The 22,901-nt window shown below is 40.4% G+C and overlaps 1 protein-coding gene across 2 annotated transcripts in view; it reads left to right on the top strand.

Annotated features, from left to right (window-relative positions):
- Positions 1–22,901, top strand: part of CRADD (CASP2 and RIPK1 domain containing adaptor with death domain) — a 221,315-nt gene that overhangs the window by 17,443 nt on the left and 180,971 nt on the right. Inside the window, exon 2 of one of the 2 annotated variants that reach the window (XM_057486511.1) lies at positions 20,266–20,457. Coding sequence is in view for 1 of the 2 variants with exons in the window: in XM_057486512.1 (XP_057342495.1) it covers positions 20,304–20,457 (154 nt within the window). In the remaining variant the exon portion in view is untranslated. Of the gene's footprint in view, positions 1–20,254; positions 20,458–22,901 lie in introns of those variants that run through there. The other variant, XM_057486512.1, reaches the window with a different exon arrangement.

Here is a 22,901-nt window from a genome sequence, read left to right as displayed (position 1 = left end):
ATTAGGAGAAGTGCAAGTTGTAGCTCTCCAAAATCTTACAACTACAGACTATCTACTGTTAAAAGAACATATGGGATGTGAACAGTCCCCAGGAATGGGTTGTTTTAATTTGTCTGATTTCTCTCAGACTGTTCAAGTTCAGTTGGACAATATCCATCATATCATAGATAAATTTTCTCAAATGCCTAGGGTGCCTAACTGGTTTTCTTGGTTTCAATGGAGATGGCTGGTAATTATAGTTCTGCTTTGGTTATGTAACTGTATTCCTATTATGTTAATGTGTGTGCGCAATTTAATTAGTAGTTTAAAACCTATATATGCTTAAGTTACTCTACAAGAAGATATGTCAAAGAAATAATCAATCTTCCCATGTTTTCTTCCATCTGCTACTCCTATAGCTTTTCTTCTTCCTTCCTAATTACAACCCTTAAATAGAATTCGTGCCTCATATTGAATTTACCGAGTATCATAATTCTTCCAAGTGGTAAAGATACCTCAAGACAAATACTGGGCATAAAAGCCACAGGGCATAAATCTGCAAAGAAGTAAAAAGCTAACCTTTTCAAACAATATTGCCTCTCTCTCACTTATCAACTTTACATTTCCCTGTATGGCCCCGGAAGATAACTGGTTAGCCAGAGACGGGTAAGATTCCTCAAGGGAGGAACAACCTAAGACAGGCACAGTTGCCGGGGGGCCATCAAGTGAGAAATTGGGGATCAACAGAGGTGAGGCTTAGAACCTCACACCCCCTATTTTGAGAGAAACCTTCTGCATCCGTGGATGTTTTATTTCCCTTGTCTAGCTTGGATTAACACTTAGTCTACAGGCTCATACCTGATCACCTACATTTGCTCTCTTACAACACTAAACTATGTTTTCTACCTTTATCTTGCATCTACCTACCACTTCAGCATTTTATTAAAAAAATAATAATAATAATAATAAGGGAGAAATGTGGGATTCACATATAAATCAAGTATAAAAATCAAATGAATATTCATATTTGACCTGATTGTTTATAGTTCATAATGCGTGATCAAAACCGAAAGTTTCTGTGATGACTGCCCTTGTACTGTTCACCATGTAAGAACTTATTCACTATGTAAGAATTTGTTCACCATGTAAGAACTTGTTCGTTATGCTTCAGAAGATTGGAGACTGATGAGAATTAGGCTTGGGGTGGATTAATGATTGTGCATTGAGCATTGAGTCCCCTATACAGAATTTTATTGTTGTTAACAACCATTTGATCAATAAATATGAGAGATGCCCTCTCAAAAAAAAAAAAAAGAATATTATACCATCCTTTCATCCGTGGAATAGGTCCACTTGGTCATGATGGATGATCCTTTGATGTATTTTTTAACTTAGTTTGCTAATATTTTGTTGAGGATTTTTGCATCTGTGTTCATCAGGGATATTGGTCTATAATTTAATTTTTTTGTAGTGTCTTTGCCTGGTTTTGGTATTAGAGTGATTCTGGCCTCATAGAATGAGTTTGGAAGTATTCCCTCCTCTTCTACCTGTTGGAATACCTTAAGGATGGGTATTAGCTCTTCTTAAAATGTTCAGTAGAATTCAGCTGTGAAACCATCTGGTCCTGGAGTTTTGTTTGTTGGTAGTGTTTTGAGTATCAGTTTGATTTCATTGCTAGTAATTGGTCTGTTCAGATTTTCTGTTTCTTCCTAGGTCGGCCTTGAAAGATTGTATTTTTCTAGGAACTTGTCCATTTCTTCTTGGTTGTCCAATTTATTTGCATATAATTTTTCATAGCATTGTCTAATAATCCTTTGTATTTCTGTGGTATCTGTTGTCACTATTCCTTCTTCATTTCTGATTTTGTTTATTTGTGTACTCTCTCTTTTTTCCTGGATAAGTCTTGCTAGGGATTTATCTATTTTGTTTATTTTCTTAAAGAACCATCTCTTGGTTTTGTTGATTTTTTTCTGTTGTTTTATTCTCTATTTTATTGATTCCTGTTCTGATCTTATTATGTCCCTCCTTCTACTACGTTTGGGTTTCATTTGGTCTTCTTTTTCCAGTTTCTTTAGTTGTGAGTTCAAATTGTTTATTTGGTATTGTTCTTGTTTCTTGAGGTGGATCTGTATTGCTTTGTACTTCCCTCTTAACACCACTTTTGAGGTATCCTACATATTTTGAACTGTTGTATTTTTGCTTTCATTTGTCTCCATGTATTGATTTCTGTTTTAATATGGTCATTGATGCATTGATTATTTAGAAGCGTGTTGTTTAGTCTCCATGTGTTTGTAGGCTTTTTTGTTTCCCTTGTGTAATTTATTTCTGGTTTCATAACATTGTGGTCTGAGAAGCTGCTTGATACAATTTCAGTCATTTTGAATTTATTGAGGCTCTTTTTGTGGCCTAGCATGTGATTATTCTGGAGATAGAAAATGTTTCATGTACATTTGAGAAAAATGTGTATCCTGCTGTTTTTGGATGAAATGTTCTGTAGATATCTGTTAAGTCCATCTGATGTAATGTACTTAATGCCTCTATTTCCGTATTTATTTTCTGTATGGTTGCTTTGTCTTTTGATTTGTCTGTTAAAGTCTCCTAACATGAATCAGTTGCAGTCTATTTCCCCCTTTAATTCTGTTAGTATTTCTTTTACTTATTTAGGTGCTCCTATTTTGGGTGCATAGATGTTTATAATTGTTATAGCCTCTTGTTGGACTGATCCCTTTATCATTATGTAATGTCCTTCTTTATCTCCTTTCTTTGTTTTGAAATCTATTTTATCTGATGTAAGTAATGTTACTCCTGCTTTTTTCTCCCTATTATTTGCATTAAATATCTTTTTCTGTCCTTTCACTTTCAGTCTGTGTATGTCTTTGGGTCTGAAATGAATCTCTTGTAGACAGCATTTAAATGGGTCTTGTTTCTTCATCCTTTCTGCCGCTCTATGTCTTTTGATTGGTGCATTCAGTCCACTTACACTGAAGGTAATTATTGATAGGTATGTACTTATTTCCATTTTATTAATTGTTTTCTGGGTATTTTTATAGCTCCCCTCTGTTGCATTCTTCCTCTCCTATACTCTCTCTCCTCTTGTTATTTGATGGTTTTCTTTAGTGTTGTGACTGGACTTATCTTGTTTAAGTTTTTTTCTGTATCTATTATAGGCTTTAGGTTTGTGGTTACCAGAAAGTTCATAGATAGTTTCCTAACTGTATAACAGTCTATATTAAGTTGATTATCACTCTATTTCAAACACAATCTGAAAGTACATTTAAAAAAATTTTCCTCCTCCACACTTTATGTATTAGATGTCATAATCTGCACTTTTGGGGTATCCCTTGATTGGTTTGTGTATAGTTGGTTTTACTACTTTTGTTTTGTTTTAAATTTGTAGTTGCTTGGTGAATAGTCTACTACCTTTACTGTGGCTTTATTTTCACTGGGGAAAACTATTTAGGCTTAAGAACATTTCCATCTACCAAAGTCCCTTTAACATATCCTGTAATGCCAGTTTAGTGGTGATAAATTCTTTCAGCCTTCATTTATCTGGGAAATTTTTAATCTCTCCTTCCAATTTGAATGATAATCTTCCTGGGTATAGGATTGTTGGTTGAAGGTCCTTCTGCTTCAATACACTAAACATTTCATGCAACTCCCTCTGGCTTGTAAAATTTCTGCTGAGAAATTTGATAGCCTGACGGGGTTTCCTTTAAAAGTAACTTTTTTCCTTCATGTATGGTTGTTTTCAGAGCCCTCTCCTTATCCTTAATCATTGCCATTCCAATTATTATGTATCTTGGTGCTGTATTCCTGGAGTTCCTTTTGTTAGGATCTCTCAGTGCTTCCATCACCTGGATATCTATTTATTTCTCAAGATTGGGGAATTTTTCAGCAATTATTTTTTTTAAGTGACTTTTGACCCCTTTGTCTCTCTCTTCTCCTTCTGGTACCCCTATTGTGCGAATATTGTTTTGTTTGGAATTTTCACACAGCTCTCTTAGCATCCTCTTGTTTCTAGAGATTCCTTTTTTTCTCTGTTCTCAGCTTCATTGTTTTGCTGTTCTCTAATTTTCATCTCATTGAATGTCTCCTGTATTTGCTGCAATCTGTTACTCATTCCCTCCATTGTCTATTTCATTTCAGTGACTATTCAGCTCTGAGGGACTCTTTTTCAGCTCCCCTATATTTTGGTTCAAGTCCTCCCTAAGATCTTCAATGCTTTTCCACAGACCATTGAGCATATTTATGGTTGTTTCTTTGAAATCTTTATCAAGAAGATTGATCATCTCTGTTTCATTTTGCCCTCTTTCTGGTGTTTTATCCTGTACTTTTGTTTGGAACATATTTCTCTGCCTCCTCATTTTTTCAGGGCTTCTGTGTTTCTTCCTTTGTATTACATGGATCTGCTATGCTTCCTGGTCTAGAAAGGAATGGCTTTATGAAGAAGGCATCCTGTGGTACCCATAAGCTCAAGATCTTTACTGTCCAGTACCTGGTTCTCTTTTGCAGTGGAGCCCTATTTACTGTTGGTGGGCAGTGGGCAGCATTGCCTTTTTGTCTGTCTGCCAGCAGTGGTCTATCTCAGTCCACTGTGGATGGCAGCTTGCCCCAGCTGCCCCTTTGTGAGCCAAGCAGGGCCCTTCTGCCAGGAACATAGTGGGTGGTGCTGCCCTCTGTCTGCCCTGAAGTGATGGCAGCACTGGTGGGCTAATGCAGTGGGCAGTGTGGTTGCATGGTGCTGGGCTGGGCTGCCTGCCAGCAAGGAGGAAGAAGCATTCAGAGCTGGCTCCTGCAGGTGTCTCGCCAGTTAAGCTGAGATAGGGCAGAGAAAACTGGGAAAGTTTCCCTCTGCTTATTAGGCAGCAAAGTCTGATGCTGCTGAGTCCAGCATGTGGATGGGTAGACAGTCAGGTATACAGTGCGGCACCTTGGGACCGAGCTGCCAGCAAAGGAATGGAGTGTCTGGGACAGGCTCTCACAAGAACCCAACCAGTTGGGATGAGAGAGGGTTGGGGAAATGTTTTCCACCTTCAGAGAGAGCTCTGCCTAAGCCTTGCCCCTCTGGCACCTTCCTGCTGCTACTAAATCTTTCAAACTGCCACCTCTGTTTAGGGTCTCAGTGGACCAATGGAGTGCTCCTGTCCTTCGCAAGTGGCAGGAATCTCATCCGCATGGAGTGCTCCAACTCCCTCTGATGTGGAGCCACACTAATCACCAAAGCCCAATACAATGTGGACTTGTGTTCCCAGAGCAGATCCACATGGCCAGGTGTGCAGAGTTCCTGAGTGCTTAGCCCTTCTCAGCTCTGTGCCTCTTCCTTCCACCTGTGGGGTGGGATGGGAAGGCCTGGGGTCCCGATTGATTGTGGCTCTGCCACTTTACTCTTCTCTGTGTGATCTCTTCTTCACCGGGTGTAGGTGGTCTGTTCCGTAGTCTTCAGGTTGTTTTCAGGGTTAGTTGTATTTGCTGTATTAGCTCCTTTTTGTGTGTGTGGAAGGAGGTTTCTGCCTTGCCTTCCTACCCCATCTTTTCTCCCCTCCCCATGTGGTCCTTTATTTTATTAGTTCTGAAGCTGTGTTACCAATATTGTCTCTTATTTGTTTGAAGATTTTTATACTTTTTTAGCATGAGCTATTTATCTACTTCATTGTTTCTTCTCTTTTTGTAGTCTTTCTTTTATAGTAATGCTCTTCTGTTTGCATTTCTATTCCCTTAGGACCATCACCTTCAGTACTTGGCAATATGTACTGGGGAGCTGTCAGGCCTTGGGTTGTGGTGGGGTCAGGTTCTTGGAGGGGATGGGGCTCCTACCCTAGGATGGAGAGTTCCCCCCAACCTACTCCCAGTTCCACAGCACTGGCTTGAGCAACCTTTGCTATCTCCTTCCCATCACACAAAGAGCAGGTCACCTGCCTCTTAGGGAACCTCCATTACTTCTGTCCTACACTTGAGCCTTTTCTGGGAGTTTTATCTCCTGAAGGTGGGCAGGAGAGCAGAAGGGAGTGCCTGGTGCTCAGCCAGTCACCTGCATCTGTTGTTTACTCCTTCTTACCTGGCCAGTTCCAAGGCTACCCACCAATGTGTTACTCTGCCAAGCCTGGTACTATGGGACTGGTGTCACTATTTTAAAGGTGTTGGGCTGGCAAAAATCTACCCAGGATATTGTGGGAAAGAGAAAGAACACAACCCCCAAACAATCCCTGGCCAGGAGGCCAGGCGGTGAGGCCTCCTAGATTGTCCTCTCTTCTCTCAACTGGTCTCATCCGCAGGAGTTTCTTAATATTCACGTGGATTTCAGAGCTGCGCATGCTCCTGGTGTTTGGTCCGTGACTGCTCTGAACCATCCCCTGCTGCTCCTCAGCCCCACCCCCAGGCCACTTCCTGTTCCATGAGGCATCAGACACACCCCCTCCCAGGGTCTTGCTGTTTTTGACTTTTACTCTTCTGCCTGAGGACTCTTCAGCCTGTAGGCTCTGCCACCCTGCCCTCACCCGCCCACTTGCCTCCTTCAAGGTTCTGCTCAGTGAGGCCTTTTCTGAACATGCCTCATGACCACAGTCCTGGTACTTCATCTTGCCAAGACCCCATATGCTCCAAATAATTTGAGGGTTACTTTGTTAAGTTGGACCCTCTGCCAATCTGTTTGAAATTTTGACTGGGATGGAGGGTCTTAGGTGTTTGATTGGAATTGCCTTAAACATGAATTTGGACAGAATTAACCATGTTACAATAGTCCAGACTATCTCATTGAAGGAACTGCCACGTGTGTTAGCACCCCAGGGCTGGCAAAACAAGGTAGCATGAGCAGACTGCTTAAAGCAACAGTAACTTATTCTCTCACAGTTCTGGAGTGAGGGAAGAATCCTTCAATGGCTCTTTGGAACTTCCAGTGGCTTCCCATAATCCTTGATGTTATTGGCTTGTAGCTGTATGACTCCTGTGTCTGGCTCCTCCATCACATGGCCTTCTTCACTCTGTGTCTGTGTCCAGATTTCCTTCTTATAAGGACACCAGCCATTGGATTAAGGCCCACCTACTCTAGTATGATTTCATTTTAGCTGAGACCCTACTTCTAAATGAGGTTACTGAGTGGACATGAATTTTGGGCGGGTGGTGGGGGAGCACTTTCCAACTCAGGACACCAAGTACATGTCTTTTCAGTCTTTGTGGTTGTTGGGAAGGGGATATATGCATATATTTTTTAACCATCATATTTGTAAACTTGTAATTACTACAAAAGGAATGCTTTTTGGATAGTGGAAGTGGAAGACCCCACCAGCTTTCTGCTGAGCTCTCCTGTTACTGGACTTGAAAGTCCCATCAGTAGGTTGTTAATAAAGATGGGGCCATTGTATTTACCCTGCCGGGAACTTGTTTTTGAATTCTCTTCTTTTAGTAGATAACTATTTGATCAGATAAGTTCTCTTCTACCTTGGCACACAGAAATGACTTCCCAGGCTTACCAGAAAGGACAAGTAAATTAATTTTAATGTGAACTAATGAGACTGTTCAGCGCAAGGTAGTGCAGACACAGGCATATGGAAATGTTGCCTTAGGTGAGGAAGGGGGCAACAGTGGGAGGCAGGATTCTGAGAGGAGGGTTTTTCTTCACCTCATTTTCTGTAGCCATTCATTCTGCCTCCAGGCAGAGAGAATAATTGGGTGCTAAGAGTGGTGGCAAAAACACATGCTTTACTCCGACACTTAGCTATGGGCCACTGAATAAGCACTTTATTATCATTCGGCCTCAGTGTTCTCATCTGGAAAATGGGGCCATAATACCGCAGAATGTTGTTAGAAGCTTATGAGATAATAGAGAGAAGGTTTCAAGCACTATGCCTGGTCCATAATAGGTATTTAATAAATATTAGTTCTTTCCCTAAACACTCCCCAATCATTTCCCTTTCTACTGGAAAGTTAAATACATGGGGCAAGAGAGTGAATGTCATGAATTTCAGGAAATTTGGATGTCTTGACATTTCATTTATACTTCTTTTTCTACTTAGAGCATAGTGATGGTTCTTAAGTCATTGCAAGTCAAGAACACAATCTGCAACTAAATTGGTGCATGTGTATCTGTAATTCAAGGAAAACCTATCCCTGTGCCTCTGGACTTGAGCCCAAACCTTTTCCCTTCCCAAACTCTCATTTTGTTATGTGTCCTGGTCCTAGAGAGTAAGCAATGGCAGGTAGAGGTAGTCCCCTTTGTATGGAAAGGGTTATAGCTTCTATTCAGAGTTATATGGTGAATTTTCACTATTTTTTCCTCTGAGTTTTTCACCTCTTATTTGCCCTTTTGCAAAACAGCTGCTATTGCTAGCTCATCTCTGTACCCTGTGAACTTTGGGAACTGTTTTATTGTCAAAATCTGCATAGCTGGCTCCTGCCTAGTGTTTTGTAATCCATTCTGAAAAAGTTAAAAGCCCCTAGTTCTTCGTGTCAGTTGTGTTTTCCATCTTAGAGACTGTGAGTAATGGTTGAGGCTTGTCTGGGCCATCTATTCCCTTTTTCACATGTCTTTAAGAGGTACTGGGAATTATTATTCCTAAGGCTGATAGAAACTGACTGTTTAATCCTTTCCTGTTTGGTGTTATGACTTTCCTCAAAGACACTGTTGTTTATTCCACTTCTAAACATCGATTTGTTATTGAAATCTGTGTGATTTATCCTTCTGATATGTGTGGGTGTTTTCTAAGTTTTCTTCTTTTATTTCCTTGTGAATGGTTCTTAAAGAGTTTCAGACTTTTGGATGGGTACCAAACATTTCAATTTCATGGATGAATAAAAAAGAAAACAGAAAAGTTGAGGACTTTTCAAATCATGTTGCCAAATTTTACTTTTCTAGGAGTATATATATATATTTAAAACAGGATACCATTCTCTATCATTATCATTTCATAAAAAGACATTTTAATATCAGAGGATATAATTCTGCAGTACTGGACAGTCCTTTACATGGAATGCATTTAAAAAGTAAAACCTGCTCTATTGTCCTTTTCCTTATTTTGCCTGGGACCAAGTGAAAACCTCTGCAAAGGCGTGTGAGAACGGCCCTGTCCATGGCCTCTTTCCAATTTGCCTTGAGCCCTTTTGCTATCTTTAGTTGGCAAGGTTGTTCCTACCTGGCACTTTCTGGCCTGACTCCAGCAGCATCCAGAGCTCTTTCCCTCTGGCAAAGCCTCCACAGCCACACTGGACAGGCTTCATCATCAATTCTGTCGGGGCTTTATGTCAAAGGAGCTGGTGGTGGAGAAAGCCCAGCAGAGGCAGCAGCTGTTAGCTGGGAGGGAACCAAGCAGCTGCTTGCTGTCATGGCAGAGCTGTCTTCTCATTTACTGTGCACGAAGGTGGCTTTACAGTTGTCTTCCACCCTTGCTCTCTCACTCAGGCGGGGAGAACCCCATGCCTTTCATCTTGATGCCACGACTCAAGGTTTTTGCCATTTGTCTCATTGGCTTTCAGGGCTTTCTATATATATATTTTAGAATGTTCCAGTGTCGGACACAACATGCAGTTGTGGAGCAAGGATTCCTACTCTTTTGGCTTTGATCAGATTTTTTTTCTGAATTCCAAGCCCAGCCTCTCTGAAATTGGGAAGCAGATGAAGTATCTCATGTGTCTGGACCTTCCTCATTGTACCCTTCATTTCATTTCCATCTGCCCTTCCTCCTGAGGGCTGGTGGCTTCTTGCTGTCATTAGCTCTTTCTCCAGAGTGCAATTAACGTGATTAAACTACTCACAGTAAGGAGTTAGAAGTGTAATTTCCTCCCTCCCAGAGGTTCTTACACACAGTGAAGTGGAAAGAGAATTCAGCCTTGGAGTCTGAGGAATTTAATCCCAGCCCTGGCTTGTACTTGTTGTTCTGGGACTTGGGCAATCAATATTCTCTGAGATTCTTTCTTCATCAACATAATGAGAATGATAAATAACATCTATCCCATAGGCTTGATGTGAAAATTAACTGAAATTGTGAGTGATCAAAATGCTTTATAATCTGTAAAGAGTTTTGATTATTTGTTAGTGTTTTCCTTGGGCTGTAAATAGTAGAAACTACTTGGTCTAGCTTGAGTAAGAATATTCAATTTGATCAATCAAGTCTTATATTAGGCAAGATTGAGGGGCAGTGGGAAACTGAGAGGTTCTCTTTCTCCATTGATAGCAGATCTGTCTAGTGGTCGCCCATATCTGGTTCTGCTCTCCTTCACTTTTTCACAAAAAGTGAAGCTCTATTTCCTAACCCTCCTTGCATCTAGGTGGAACTCTGTGACTGAGTTCTGGCCAATGGATTGTGGAAAGAAGTAATACTCTTCTAGGCCTGCTGTGCTGGGCCTTCGTGTTCACACACAAAAAATATTTTGTGTCATTTTTCATGTTCTCACTCTTTAATATTGGGCTGGGCTGGGAGGATCTGGGGGCTCTGGAAACCACAAGATCATGGAGACATGAGCTGAAATGACAAGAACCTGAGTCACCAGTTGGAGAGAGCTGCACAGGAGCTCAGCCCAACCCAGAACATTATCCCTGGACTTTGTGTGAGCACAAAATAAACTTGTCTTGAATTAAGCCACTGAGATTTAGGATTGTTTCTTTTTTTTTTTTTTTTTTTAAATAATTATTTTTTATTGAAGGGTAGTTGACACACAGTATTACATTACATGAGTTTCAAGTGTACAACACAGTGGTAGAACATTTATATACATAATTCTAGGTTCCAGCTATCACCCTACCAGGCTGTTACAATATCTTGACTATATTCCTTATGCTATACATTACATCCCGGTTACTAATTTATTTTACCATTGGAAGTCTGTCCTTCTTTTTTTTTTTTTTTTTTTTTTTTTGTGAGGGCATCTCTCATATTTATTGATCAAATGGTTGTTAACGACAATAAAATTCTGTATAGGGGAGTCAATGCTCAATGCACAATCATTAATCCACCCCAAGCCTAATTTTCGTCAGTCTCCAATCTTCTGAGGCATAACAAACAAGTTTTTACATGTAGAACAAATTCTTACATAATGAATAAGTTACATAGTGAACAGTACAAGGGCAGTCATCACAGAAACTTTCGGTTTTGCTCATGCATTATGAACTCTAAACAGTCAGTTCAAATATGAATACTCATTTGGTTTTTATACTTGATTTATATGTGGATACCACATTTCTCTCTTTATTATTATTATTTTTAATAAAATGCTGAAGTGGTAGGTAGATACAAGATAAAGGTAGAAAACATAGTTTAGTGTTGTAAGAGAGCACATGTAGATGATCAGGTGTGTGCCTGTAGACTATGTGTTAATCCAAGCTAGACCAGGGCAATAAAACATCCACGTATGCAGAAGATTTCTCTCAGAACGGGGGGGTGAGGTTCTAAGCCTCACCTCTGTTGATCCCCAATTTCTCACCTGATGGCCCCCCTGCGACTGTGCCTGTCTTAGGTTGTTCCTCCCTTGAGGAATCTTACCCGTCTCTGGCTAACCAGTCATCTTCCGGGGCCATACAGGGAAATGTGAAGTTGGTAAGTGAGAGAGAAGCCTTATTGTTTGAAAAAGTTAGCTTTTTACTTCTTTGCATATTTATGCCCTGTGGCTTCTATGCCCAGCATTTGTCTTGAGGTATCTTTACCACTTGGAAGAATTATGATACTCGGTAAATTTGATATGAGGCACGAATTCTATTTAAGGGTTGTAATTAGGAAGGAAGAAGAAAAGCTATAGAAGTAGCAGGCGGAAGAAAACATGGGAAGATTGATTATTTCTTTGACAAATCTTCTTGTAGAGTAACTTCAGCATATATAGGTTTTAAGCTACTACTTAAATTGCGCACACACATTAACATAATAGGAGTATAGTTACATAACCAAAGCATATCTGTAATTACCAGCCATCTGCAGTGAAACCAAGAAAACCAGTTAGGCACCTTAGGCATTTGTGAAAACTTATCTATGATATGGTGGATATTGTCCAACTGAACTTGATCAGTCTGAGAGAAATCAGACAAATTAAAACAACCCATTCCTGGGGACTGTTCACATGCCATATGTTCTTTTAACAGTAAATAGTCTGTAGTTGTAAGAGTTTGGAGCGCTGCAATTTGCACTTCTCCAAATTCTTGGTTGAGTTCCAACAGTGTAGATCCAGTCAAATTTGTTGTTTTACTGTATGCACAGGCCAGCTTAGATATCTCCTTCCTCATTCCCATGGCAAGTCCAGGAACTGGTGGGATGAGTGCATCTACAGCTGTAGCAGTGCGTGGATCTTTGTTGGGGTTTTTTGATGATCATCTTCTGGCATGAGTCTTCCAGAGAGTGCAGATGTTGGAAGTTCTTAGTTCATTTTCGGGGTAGCCCAATTAGGCTTTGATCCTCTGTATAAACACAAACAGACCCTTTGCCTACACTTTTATATGCCCTTTATACCCTTGTGTAGAACTCGATGGAGGTTACCACACAGGAACTGCCCTTTTTTTTTTTTTTTTTTTGCTATCACTAATCTACACTTACATGACGAATATTATGTTTACTAGGCTCTCCCCTATACCAGGTCTCCCCTATAAACCCCTTTACAGTCACTGTCCATCAGCATAGCAAAATGTTGTAGAATCACTACTTGCCTTCTCTGTGTTGTACAGCCCTCCCTTTTCTCCTACCCCCCCATGCATGTTAATCTTAATACCCCCCTACTTCTCCCCCCCTTATCCCTCCCTACCCACCCATCCTCCCCAGTCCCTTTCCCTTTGGTACCTGTTAGTCCATTCTTGAGTTCTGTGATTCTGCTGCTGTTTTGTTCCTTCAGTTTTTCCTTTGTTCTTATATTCCACAGATAAGTGAAATCATTTGGTATTTCTCTTTCTCCGCTTGGCTTGTTTCACTGAGCATAATACCCTCCAGCTCCATCCATGTTGCTGCAAATGATTGGATTTGCCCTTTTCTTATAGCTGAGTAGTATTCCATTGTGTATATGTACCACATCTTCTTTATCCATTCATCTATTGATGGACATTTAGGTTGCTTCCAATTCTTGGCTATTGTAAATAGTGCTGCAATAAACATAGGGGTGCATCTGTCTTTCTCAAACTTGATTGCTGCGTTCTTAGGGTAAATTCCTAGGAGTGGAATTCCTGGGTCAAATGGTAAGTCTGTTTTGAGCATTTTGATGTACCTCCATACTGCTTTCCACAATGGTTGAACTAACTTACATTCCCACCAGCAGTGTAGGAGGGTTCCCCTTTCTCCAAAGCCTCGCCAACATTTGTTGTTGTTTGTCTTTTGGATGGCACCCATCCTTACTGGTGTGAGGTGATACCTCATTGTAGTTTTAATTTGCATTTCTCTGATAATTAGCGATGTGGAGCATCTTTTCATGTGTCTGTTGGCCATCTGTATTTCTTTTTTGGAGAACTGTCTGTTCAGTTCCTCTGCCCATTTTTTAATTGGGTTATTTGTTTTTTGTTTGTTGAGGCGTGAGAGCTCCTTGTATATTCTGGACGTCAAGCCTTTATCGGATCTGTCATTTTCAAATATATTCTCCCATACTGTAGGGATCCTTCTTGTTCTATTGATGGTGTCTTTTGCTGTACAGAAGCTTTTCAGCTTAATATAGTCCCACTTACTCATTTTTGCTGTTGTTTTCCTTGCCCGGGGAGATATGTTCAAGAAGAGGTCACTCATGTTTATGTCTAAGAGGTTTGTGCCTATGTTTTCTTCCAAGAGTTTAATGGTTTCATGGCTTACATTCAGGTCTTTGATCCATTTTGAGTTTACTTTTGTATATGGGGTTAGACAATGGTCCAGTTTCATTCTCCTACATGTAGCTGTCCAGTTTTGCCAGCACCACCTGTTGAAGAGACTGTCATTTCGCCATTGTATGTCCATGGCTCCTTTATCAAATATTAATTGACCATATATGTCTGGGTTAATATCTGGATTCTCTAGTCTGTTCCATTGGTCTGTGGCTCTGCTCTTGTGCCAGTACCAAATTGTCTTGATTACTATGGCTTTATAGTAGAGCTTGAAGTTGGAGAGTGAGATCCCCCCTACTTTATTCTTCTTTCTCAGGATTGCTTTGGCTATTTGGGGTCTTTGGTGTTTCCATATGAATTTTTGAATTATTTGTTCCAGTTCATTGAAGAATGTTGCTGGTAGTTTCATAGGGACTGCATCAAATCTGTATATTGCTTTGGGCAGGATGGCCATTTTGACGATATTAATTCTTCCTAGCCACGAGCATGGGATGAGTTTCCATCTGTTAGTGTCCCCTTTAATTTCTCTTAAGAGTGACTTGTAGTTTTCAGAGTATAAGTCTTTCACTTCTTTGGTTAGGTTTATTCCTAGATATTTTATTTTTTTTGATGCAATTGTGAATGGAGTTGTTTTCCTGATTTCTCTTTCTGTTGGTTCATTGTTAGTATATAGGAAAGCCACAGATTTCTGTGTGTTGATTTTGTATCCTGCAACTTTGCTGTATTCCGATATCAGTTCTAGTAGTTTTGGGGTGGAGTCTTTAGGGTTTTTTATGTACAGTATCATGTCATCTGCAAATAGTGACAGTTTAACTTCTTCTTTACCAATCTGGATTCCTTGTATTTCTTTATTTTGTCTGATTGCCGTGGCTAGGACCTCCAGTACTATGTTAAATAACAGTGGAGAGAGTGGGCATCCCTGTCTAGTTCCCGATCTCAGAGGAAATGCTTTCAGCTTCTCGCTGTTCAATATAATGTTGGCTGTGGGTTTATCATAGATGGCCTTTATTATGTTGAGGTACTTGCCCTCTATTCCCATTTTGCTGAGAGTTTTTAACATGAATGGATGCTGAACTTTGTCAAATGCTTTTTCAGCATCTATGGAGATGATCATGTGGTTTTTGTCTTTCTTTTTGTTGATGTGGTGGATGATGTTGATGGACTTTCGAATGTTGTACCATCCTTGCATCCCTGGAATGAATCCCACTTGGTCATAGTGTATGATCCTTTTGATGTATTTTTGAATTCGGTTTGCTAATATTTTGTTGAGTATTTTTGCATCTACGTTCATCAGGGATATTGGTCTGTAGTTTTCTTTTTTGGTGGTGTCTTTGCCTGGTTTTGGTATTAGGGTGATGTTAGCTTCATAGAATGAGTTTGGGAGTATCCCCTCCTCCTCTATTTTTTGGAAAACTTTAAAGAGAATGGGTATTATGTCTTCCCTGTATGTCTGATAAAATTCTGAGGTAAATCCATCTGGCCCGGGGGTTTTGTTCTTTGGTAGTTTTTTGATTACCTCTTCAATTTCGTTGCTGGTAATTGGTCTGTTTAGATTTTCTGTTTCTTCCTGGGTCAATCTTGGAAGGTTATATTTTTCTAGGAAGTTGTCCATTTCTCCTAGGTTTCCCAGCTTGTTAGCATATAGGTTTTCGTAGTATTCTCCAATAATTCTTTGCATTTCCGTGGGGTCCATCGTGATTTTTCCTTTCTCGTTTCTGATACTGTTGATTTGTGTTGACTCTCTTTTCTTCTTAATAAGTCTGGCTAGAGGCTTATCTATTTTGTTTATTTTCTCGAAGAACCAGCTCTTGGTTTCATTGATTTTTGCTATTGTTTTATTCTTGTCAATTTTATTTATTTCTTCTCTGATCTTTATTATGTCCCTCCTTCTGCTGACCTTAGGCCTCATCTGTTCTTCTTTTTCCAATTTCGATAATTGTGACATTAGACCATTCATTTGGGATTGCTCTTCCTTTTTTAAATATGCTTGGATTGCTATATACTTTCCTCTTAAGACTGCTTTTGCTGTGTCCCACAGAAGTTGGGGCTTAGTGTTGTTGTTGTCATTTGTTTCCATATATTGCTGGATCTCCATTTTGATTTGGTCATTGATCCATTGATTATTTAGGAGCGTGTTGTTAAGCCTCCATGTGTTTGTGAGCCTCTTTGCTTTCTTTGTACAGTTTATTTCTAGTTTTATGCCTTTGTGGTCTGAAAAGTTGGTTGGTAGGATTTCAATCTTTTGGAATTTTCTGAGGCTCTTTTTGTGGCCTAGTATGTGGTCTATTCTGGAGAATGTTCCATGTGCACTTGAGAAGAATGTATATCCCGCTGCTTTTGGATGTAGAGTTCTATAGATGTCTATTAGGTCCATCTGCTCTACTGTGATGTTCAGTGCTTCCGTGTCCTTACTTATTTTCTGCCCAGTGGATCTATCCTTTGGGGAGAGTGGTGTGTTGAAGTCTCCTAGAATGAATGCATTGCAGTCTATATCCCCCTTTAGTTCTGTTAGTATTTGTTTCACATATGCTGGTGCTCCTGTGTTGGGTGCATATATATTTAGAATGGTTATATCCTCTTGTTTGACTGAGCCCTTTATCATTATGTAGTGTCCTTCTTTATCTCTTGTTACTTTCTTTGTTTTGAAGTCTATTTTGTCTGATATTAGTACTGCAACCCCTGCTTTCTTCTCACTGTTGTTTGCCTGAAATATGTTTTTCCATCCCTTGACTTTTAGTCTGTACATGTCTTTGTGTTTGAGGTGAGTTTCTTGTAAGCAGCATATAGATGGGTCCTGCTTTTTTATCCATTCTGTTACTCTGTGTCTTTTGATTGGTGCATTCAACCCATTAACATTTAGGGTGACTATTGAAAGATATGTACTTATTGCCATTGCAGGCTTTAAATTCGTGGTTACCAAAGGTTCAAGGTTAGCCTCTTTAGTATCTTACTGCCTAACAGCTCGCTTATTGAGCTGTTATATACACTGTCTGGAGATTCTTTTCTTCTCTCCCTTCTTGTTCCTCCTCCTCGATTCTTCATATGTTGGGTGTTTTGTGCTGTGCTCCTTCTAGGAGTGCTCCCATCTAGAGTAGTCCATGTAAGATGTTCTGTAGAGGTGGTTTGTGGAAAGCAAATTCCCTCAGCTTTTGTTTGTCTGGGAATTGTTTAATCCCACCGTCATATTTGAATGATAGTCGTGCTGGATACAGTATCCTTGGTTCAAGGCCCTTCTGTTTCATTGTATTAAATATATCATGCCATTCTCTTCTGGCCTGTAGGGTTTCTGTTGAGAAATCTGACGTTAGCCTGATGGGTTTCCCTTTATAGGTGACCTTTTTCTCTCTAGCTGCCTTTAACACTCTTTCCTTGTCCTTGATCTTTGCCATTTTAATTATTATGTGTCTTGGTGTTGCCCTTCTTGGATCCTTTCTGTTGGGGGTTCTGTGTATTTCCGTGGTCTGTTTGATTACTTCCTCCCCCAGTGTGGGGAAGTTTTCAGCAATTATTTCTTCTAAGATACTTTCCGTCTCTTTTCCTCTCTCTTCTTCTTCTGGAACCCCTATAATACGGATATTGTTCCTTTTAGATTGGTCACACAGTTCTCTTAATATTGTTTCATTCCTGGAGATCCTTTTGTCTCTCTCTATGTCAGCTTCTATGCGTTCCTGTTCTCTGATTTCAATTCCATCAATGGCCTCTTGCATTCTATCCATTCTGCTTATAAACCCTTCCAGAGTTGGTTTCATTTCTGCGATCTCCTTTCTGGCATCTGTGATCTCTTTCCGGACTTCATCCCATTTTTCTTGCGTATTTCTCTGCATCTCTGTCAGCATGTTTATGATTCTTATTTTGAATTCTTTGTCAGGAAGACTGGTTAGGTCTGTCTCCTTCTCTGGTGTTGTCTCTGTGATCTTTGTCTGCCTGTAGCTTTGCCTTTTCATGGTGATAGGAATAGTCTACAGAACTGGGACGAGTGACGGCTGGAAGGACTTCCTTTCTTGTTGGTTTGTGGCCCTCCTCTCCTGGGAGAACAGCGGCCTCTAGTGGCTTGTGCTGCGCAGCTGCGCGCAGACAGGGTTTCTGCTTCCTGCCCGGCTGCTATGGAGTTAATCTCCGCTGTTGCTGTGGGCGTGGCCTGGCTCTGGCAGCTACTCCAAAATGGTGGAGTCGCGTTGGAGCAGGAGCTGCTGGGAAGCTATTTATCTCCGCAAGGGGCCTCCCTGCTCCCTGCAGCCCAGGGGTTAGGGTGCCCAGATATCCCGGATTCCCTACCTCTGGATTAAGTGACCCGCCCTGCCCCTTTAAGACTTCCAAAAAGCACCCGCTAAAACAAAACAGCGACCACAAAAAAAAACAAGAAAAAAAATTTTTTTAATTAAAAAAAAAAGGTGGTCGTTCGTTTTTCTTTATTCTCCGGTGCCAGCCTCAGGCCTCTGCTCACCGGTCTTTCTGCCCTGTTTCCCTAGTATTGGGGTCCCTGTCCCTTTAAGACTTCCAAAAAGCGCTCGCCAAAACAAAGCAGCAAAAAAGCAAAAAAAAAAAAAAAAAATGGTCGCGCGCTTTTCTTATGTCCTCTGTCGCCCAGCCTCCAGTGCCTGCTCACTGTTCTTGCTGCCCTGTTTTCCCAGTATCGAGGGCCCTGCACTCTGGCCCGGATGGCTGGGGCTGGGTGTTCGGCAGCCCTGGGCTCCGTCTCCCTCCCGCTCTGCCTGCTCTTCTCCCGCCGGGAGCTGGGGGGAGGGGCGCTCGGCTCCCGCGGGGCCGGGGCTTGTATCTTACCCCCTTCGCGAGGCGCTGGGTTCTCTCAGGTGTGGATGTGGTCTGGATATTGTCCTGTGTCCTCTGGTCTTTATTCTAGGAAGGGTTGTCTTTGTTATATTTTCATAGATATATGTTGTTTTGGGAGGAGATTTCCGCTGCTCTACTCACGCCGCCATCTTCCGCCCCTCCCCGATTGTTTCTTATAGTAGTTAGTCTGCCCTAATACACTGTATCTTGTGTCTGCTTTTCCTGCCCCTTGCATTATTTATTTCTTGCCACATACCAGCTTTCTCTGCCTTCTTATTCATCACGGTCAGAAATGACCACCAGCAACAACCAAAGTGACTTCTTATCCATTCAAGAGAACAACTTGATTGCAACTAAAAACACTTATTTCACATTTCAGATTCCTGTGAGAGAACTGGATTAAGTCCAGCTGGTATTGGGTGCCAATCTATGAACCATCAATATGTGGTGTTTGTGAGATTAAGAATGATGGGCAATTTCCAGACAAGTTGTGCTTGACAGACATTGCAAAACATATCTAACACGGTGCTCCATGCTTGCTGTTAACATTTTTACCAAGGAATGTGGAAAGGGTGGAAACATAATTTTCTTCTTATGTACCTCCAAAAGAATGGAGCACTGAGGATGGCTTTGGCTTCTTGGGGCCTTTCCCAGTTGCCCTTGAACTGGATAGGCTTAACGCAACAATGTTGGCCACCCAGTGTTGGGTTAAGAGCTGCCACTTCTGGCCGATAGGACACAGCAGACATGATGACTGTGTTAATATCTGCAGTAAGTAAGGGGTGGGAATTATTATCTTGTATTGGTACTTTTAAGTGTGATGCAGGAAAATCCATAAAGTGACCTTGAGATGGTGCTGCAACAGATGGTTGACAAGAAGTTTGGTCTCCCAATGGCACAGATGAATCTCATGAAACAAAAATGTAGTCACAGAAGAGTCTGGTTTTTCCATGCAAACAATTCTCCATATCATTGTTACATTCCTCCGTCTAAAAGATAAGAGTCAAGGTTTTGAGCATGGCACACAGGCCCTTGTAATCAGCTTTCTCCAGCCTGGTGTCCCAGTCGGCGTTCTCACATGGTACATCACTAGCCTGTAACCAGATTAAAATAAGAGCGGTTCCTTGAAAGGACCCTGTTTGCTAAAGCCTCAGTTTTCAGTCTATGTTTTTCCCTCTGCCTGAAGTATATCTTTTCCTTAACCAGCAAATGATCCTGGCTGATCTTAGGACTCAGCTCCAGCATCTTCCAGAACTGGGATACCCAGTCAGGGGTAGACATCTCTTCCTTGGTGCTGTAATATAACACCTAAGTATGTTTTTTTTTTAAAGAAACTTTTTCCCCTCTAATTGCAAAGATCAAAAAATGCAAATGCTATAAACTTTGCAAAGTCCAAATAAGCACAAAAAAGAAACTAAAAATCTTCCATTATTGCACCCTTCAGGAGGAATGTACGTGCAGTACGCACACACACACACACATACACCCCATACATATTCATCATATAATTTTCCCACATTTTTGATTTTGTACTTGTTTTTCTCTCTAACAATATGTCATGAAGAATTTCCTATTCATCTACAATATAATTTTTAATGAATATATAATAGCTTCTGGATGTCCCATAATTTATTCAACCAAACTTATTGTTGATGTTTATGATTGTTTCCAATTTTTCATTGTAGTAAATAATTCAGGGGTGAATGACCTTAGATGTAATTCTTTGCATACCTCTCTGATTATTTCTTTAGGATAAAGACCTAGAAATAAATTTACTGGGTCAAGGAGTATGCAAACAAGATTCAAAGGCAAGAAAGCAAAAAGAGTTACTGTTTTGGGTCCCTTTCTCAAAACAGGAAAGTCTTCCCGGGAACCCCTCTCCCAGAACATTTGTCCTTGTATGTCATGGACAGGATTGAATCACACGCATATGCAGAAACCAGGTACTGGAAAGGGTAGTGAGACTGTATGATTGGCTTAGACCATCTAGATGTATCCTATCACATCCAGTTCCTTAAAAAAAAAAGGTTTTTTGTCATTAAAGAAGATTTTAGAGAAGCTGTTTTGTAGGAACCAAGTTCTTTTCAAACTTGCTACAGGATATTAAAACTGTTAAAAGCCTGTTCTAATTTGATAGGTGACAAATCATTCTTTATTGTAATCTTTACTCTTATTTCTTTGGTTTCTGACAGGTGTGAAATTTTTTCAAATATTTATTGGCCATTGTGATTCTTTGTGATTTACTGAATTAGATCACTTCATATATCACAGAAACATGCACATGCCTTTCAAAAGTGACTGTTTTATTTGCTGAACCACACAGAACCCAAGGCCATGTCTGCCATATAGTCAGCCCCAAATAAAGGCTTGTCAGATCAGTGAATGCCTACATGCATATGTGCCTGCACACAGTTGGTGTGTGTTTTGTTGGAATGAGTTTAAGAATAGGTGGGAAAGTGGTTCACAGTGCAACTGATCTCTAGAGCCTAGAAAGTTGTGGGGGAGAGACTGAAGGCATCCTGGGAACAGAATAAGAGATTTTTTTCCCAATACAAGTGAGGCCGTCTTGTCCAAAACACAGCTAACTTTCCAATTAATTCAGTGTTTGTTCTTTTTTTAGTTCAGTGTATTTTTGATTGGTTAGGTTTTGAATCCATTTTACAGTGACCATTACAATGCCATCCTTATTTAAGCTTCAAGAGCTTTGATGGGCAATGGAGGGAAAAAAAATTCCTCACTTGGATAAAAGCAACCTATGTATTAATTATAGAACTGTTCACCTTGACAGTGATCCCTATGTCTCAATAAGTCTTTGTTTAATTATCATCCCATTTTATGAGAATGAATTTTCAGTTAGGAGAAGCTATCATGGTCTCTTAAGACTAGAGTTGCAGAACTCCGGAAAGCAATAGCAAGGAATATCAATCTAAGCTGAAGAACTAATACGATGAATCCTGAGGATTACGGGAAGTGGGTAGGTGGGGCAGGGGGACTCCTGAAAGGGTCTTTTGACAATAGGAGGCTTGGAAGTTTGTCTTACAAACCCAGCAGCTTGAAGTTCTGCATGAGGAAAATGCATACTTTTTAATATAATGATTAAAAAAAAAAGGTAAAAATTGAGAATTGCCTTCTATAGAGCCTTAAATAAATGAACCAGGTCTCCTTTTTCATGTGGTTAATGATCTGCACAGATATAAACCAGCATCATTCCCAAGATAATTATGTACCCATCAGTCCATCGATGACCAACTACCTGGTTATGCTAGCATTATCAACCTTTATGTGGAAATAGTTATTTAGATTTGTAATTATTGACAGTGGTATTAAATAGATTTTGACAATGAGTTATCTGAATCTAGCAGTTTTGTGCTTATGATAAGCATTTTTTTTTTTTAACCATAGGGAATGAATGAATGTACTTTTCTTCACTGGGATTTTTCAATAGTTAAACATTGAAATGACTTTTGCATAAAGGAGATGTGGACCATCCCAGGGCTGTGTAATTAATTATGAAATTCTATAATTGATTGCAAAATTCTGTAACCCTCCATCATCTGGGCATAAGAGCAGTCAGTGACAAGCTGAGGAGAATTATAAAGCTAATTACAAAGTAAGTGTTAAAATTCATTGGCACTCAGATGGGCACAGAGATTACAGAAACATGCTGATAAGAAAAAGGCCATACAACTGTGCCATCATTGTCTTCTCCCTGCCTTACTCAGACGTGAATCTGTGAGCATGTGTAGCCATCCCCAGAGCCCACACCCTGCCTGCTCACTTTGTCATAATGTTCCCAGGTGGGGTATTACGTCTGGACTTGTGCTGTGGACTGAATGTTTGTGCCCCGCCACTGCCCCTGGTTCATGTGTTGAAGCCCTAACTTTTGATGTGATAGTTTTTGCAGGTGAGGGCTTTGGTTGGTAAGTAGGGTTAGGTTAGGTCATGAAAGTGGACCCTCCTGATGGCACAAGTGCCCTTACAAGAAGGGGAAGAGACTACAGAATTCTGTCCCTGTCATGTAAACACACAATGAACAGGGGGCCAGGAGGAGAGCACTCACTAGGAATCAAATTGGACAGCACCTTGATCTTGGACTTCCCAGCCTTCAGAGATGAGAAATAAATGTTCATTGTTTAAGGCACCTAGTCTGTGGCATTTGTTACAGCAGCCTGAGCTAAGATAGACTGAGATCTAGGCTTTTGAGGAATTGATAAACAAATTGGATTGCTCAGGGGTATTGTCCCATGACTATAACTTTCTCTGTATAAATTTCTTTCCTCATTTTTATTAGCCATGATATCACATTTTATATCAGTAATTATGGAATATGCAATTTGGCTTGATCATTTTGCCTAAGTATTTATTAAGCATATACTAGGATAGCCAT

The sequence above is a fragment of the Manis pentadactyla genome, chromosome 10 (assembly GCF_030020395.1).
Source record: "Manis pentadactyla isolate mManPen7 chromosome 10, mManPen7.hap1, whole genome shotgun sequence".
Classification (NCBI taxonomy): domain Eukaryota; kingdom Metazoa; phylum Chordata; class Mammalia; order Pholidota; family Manidae; genus Manis; species Manis pentadactyla.
Note: the sequence above shows the minus strand (reverse complement) of the source record. Positions and strands in the feature narration are given on the sequence as shown.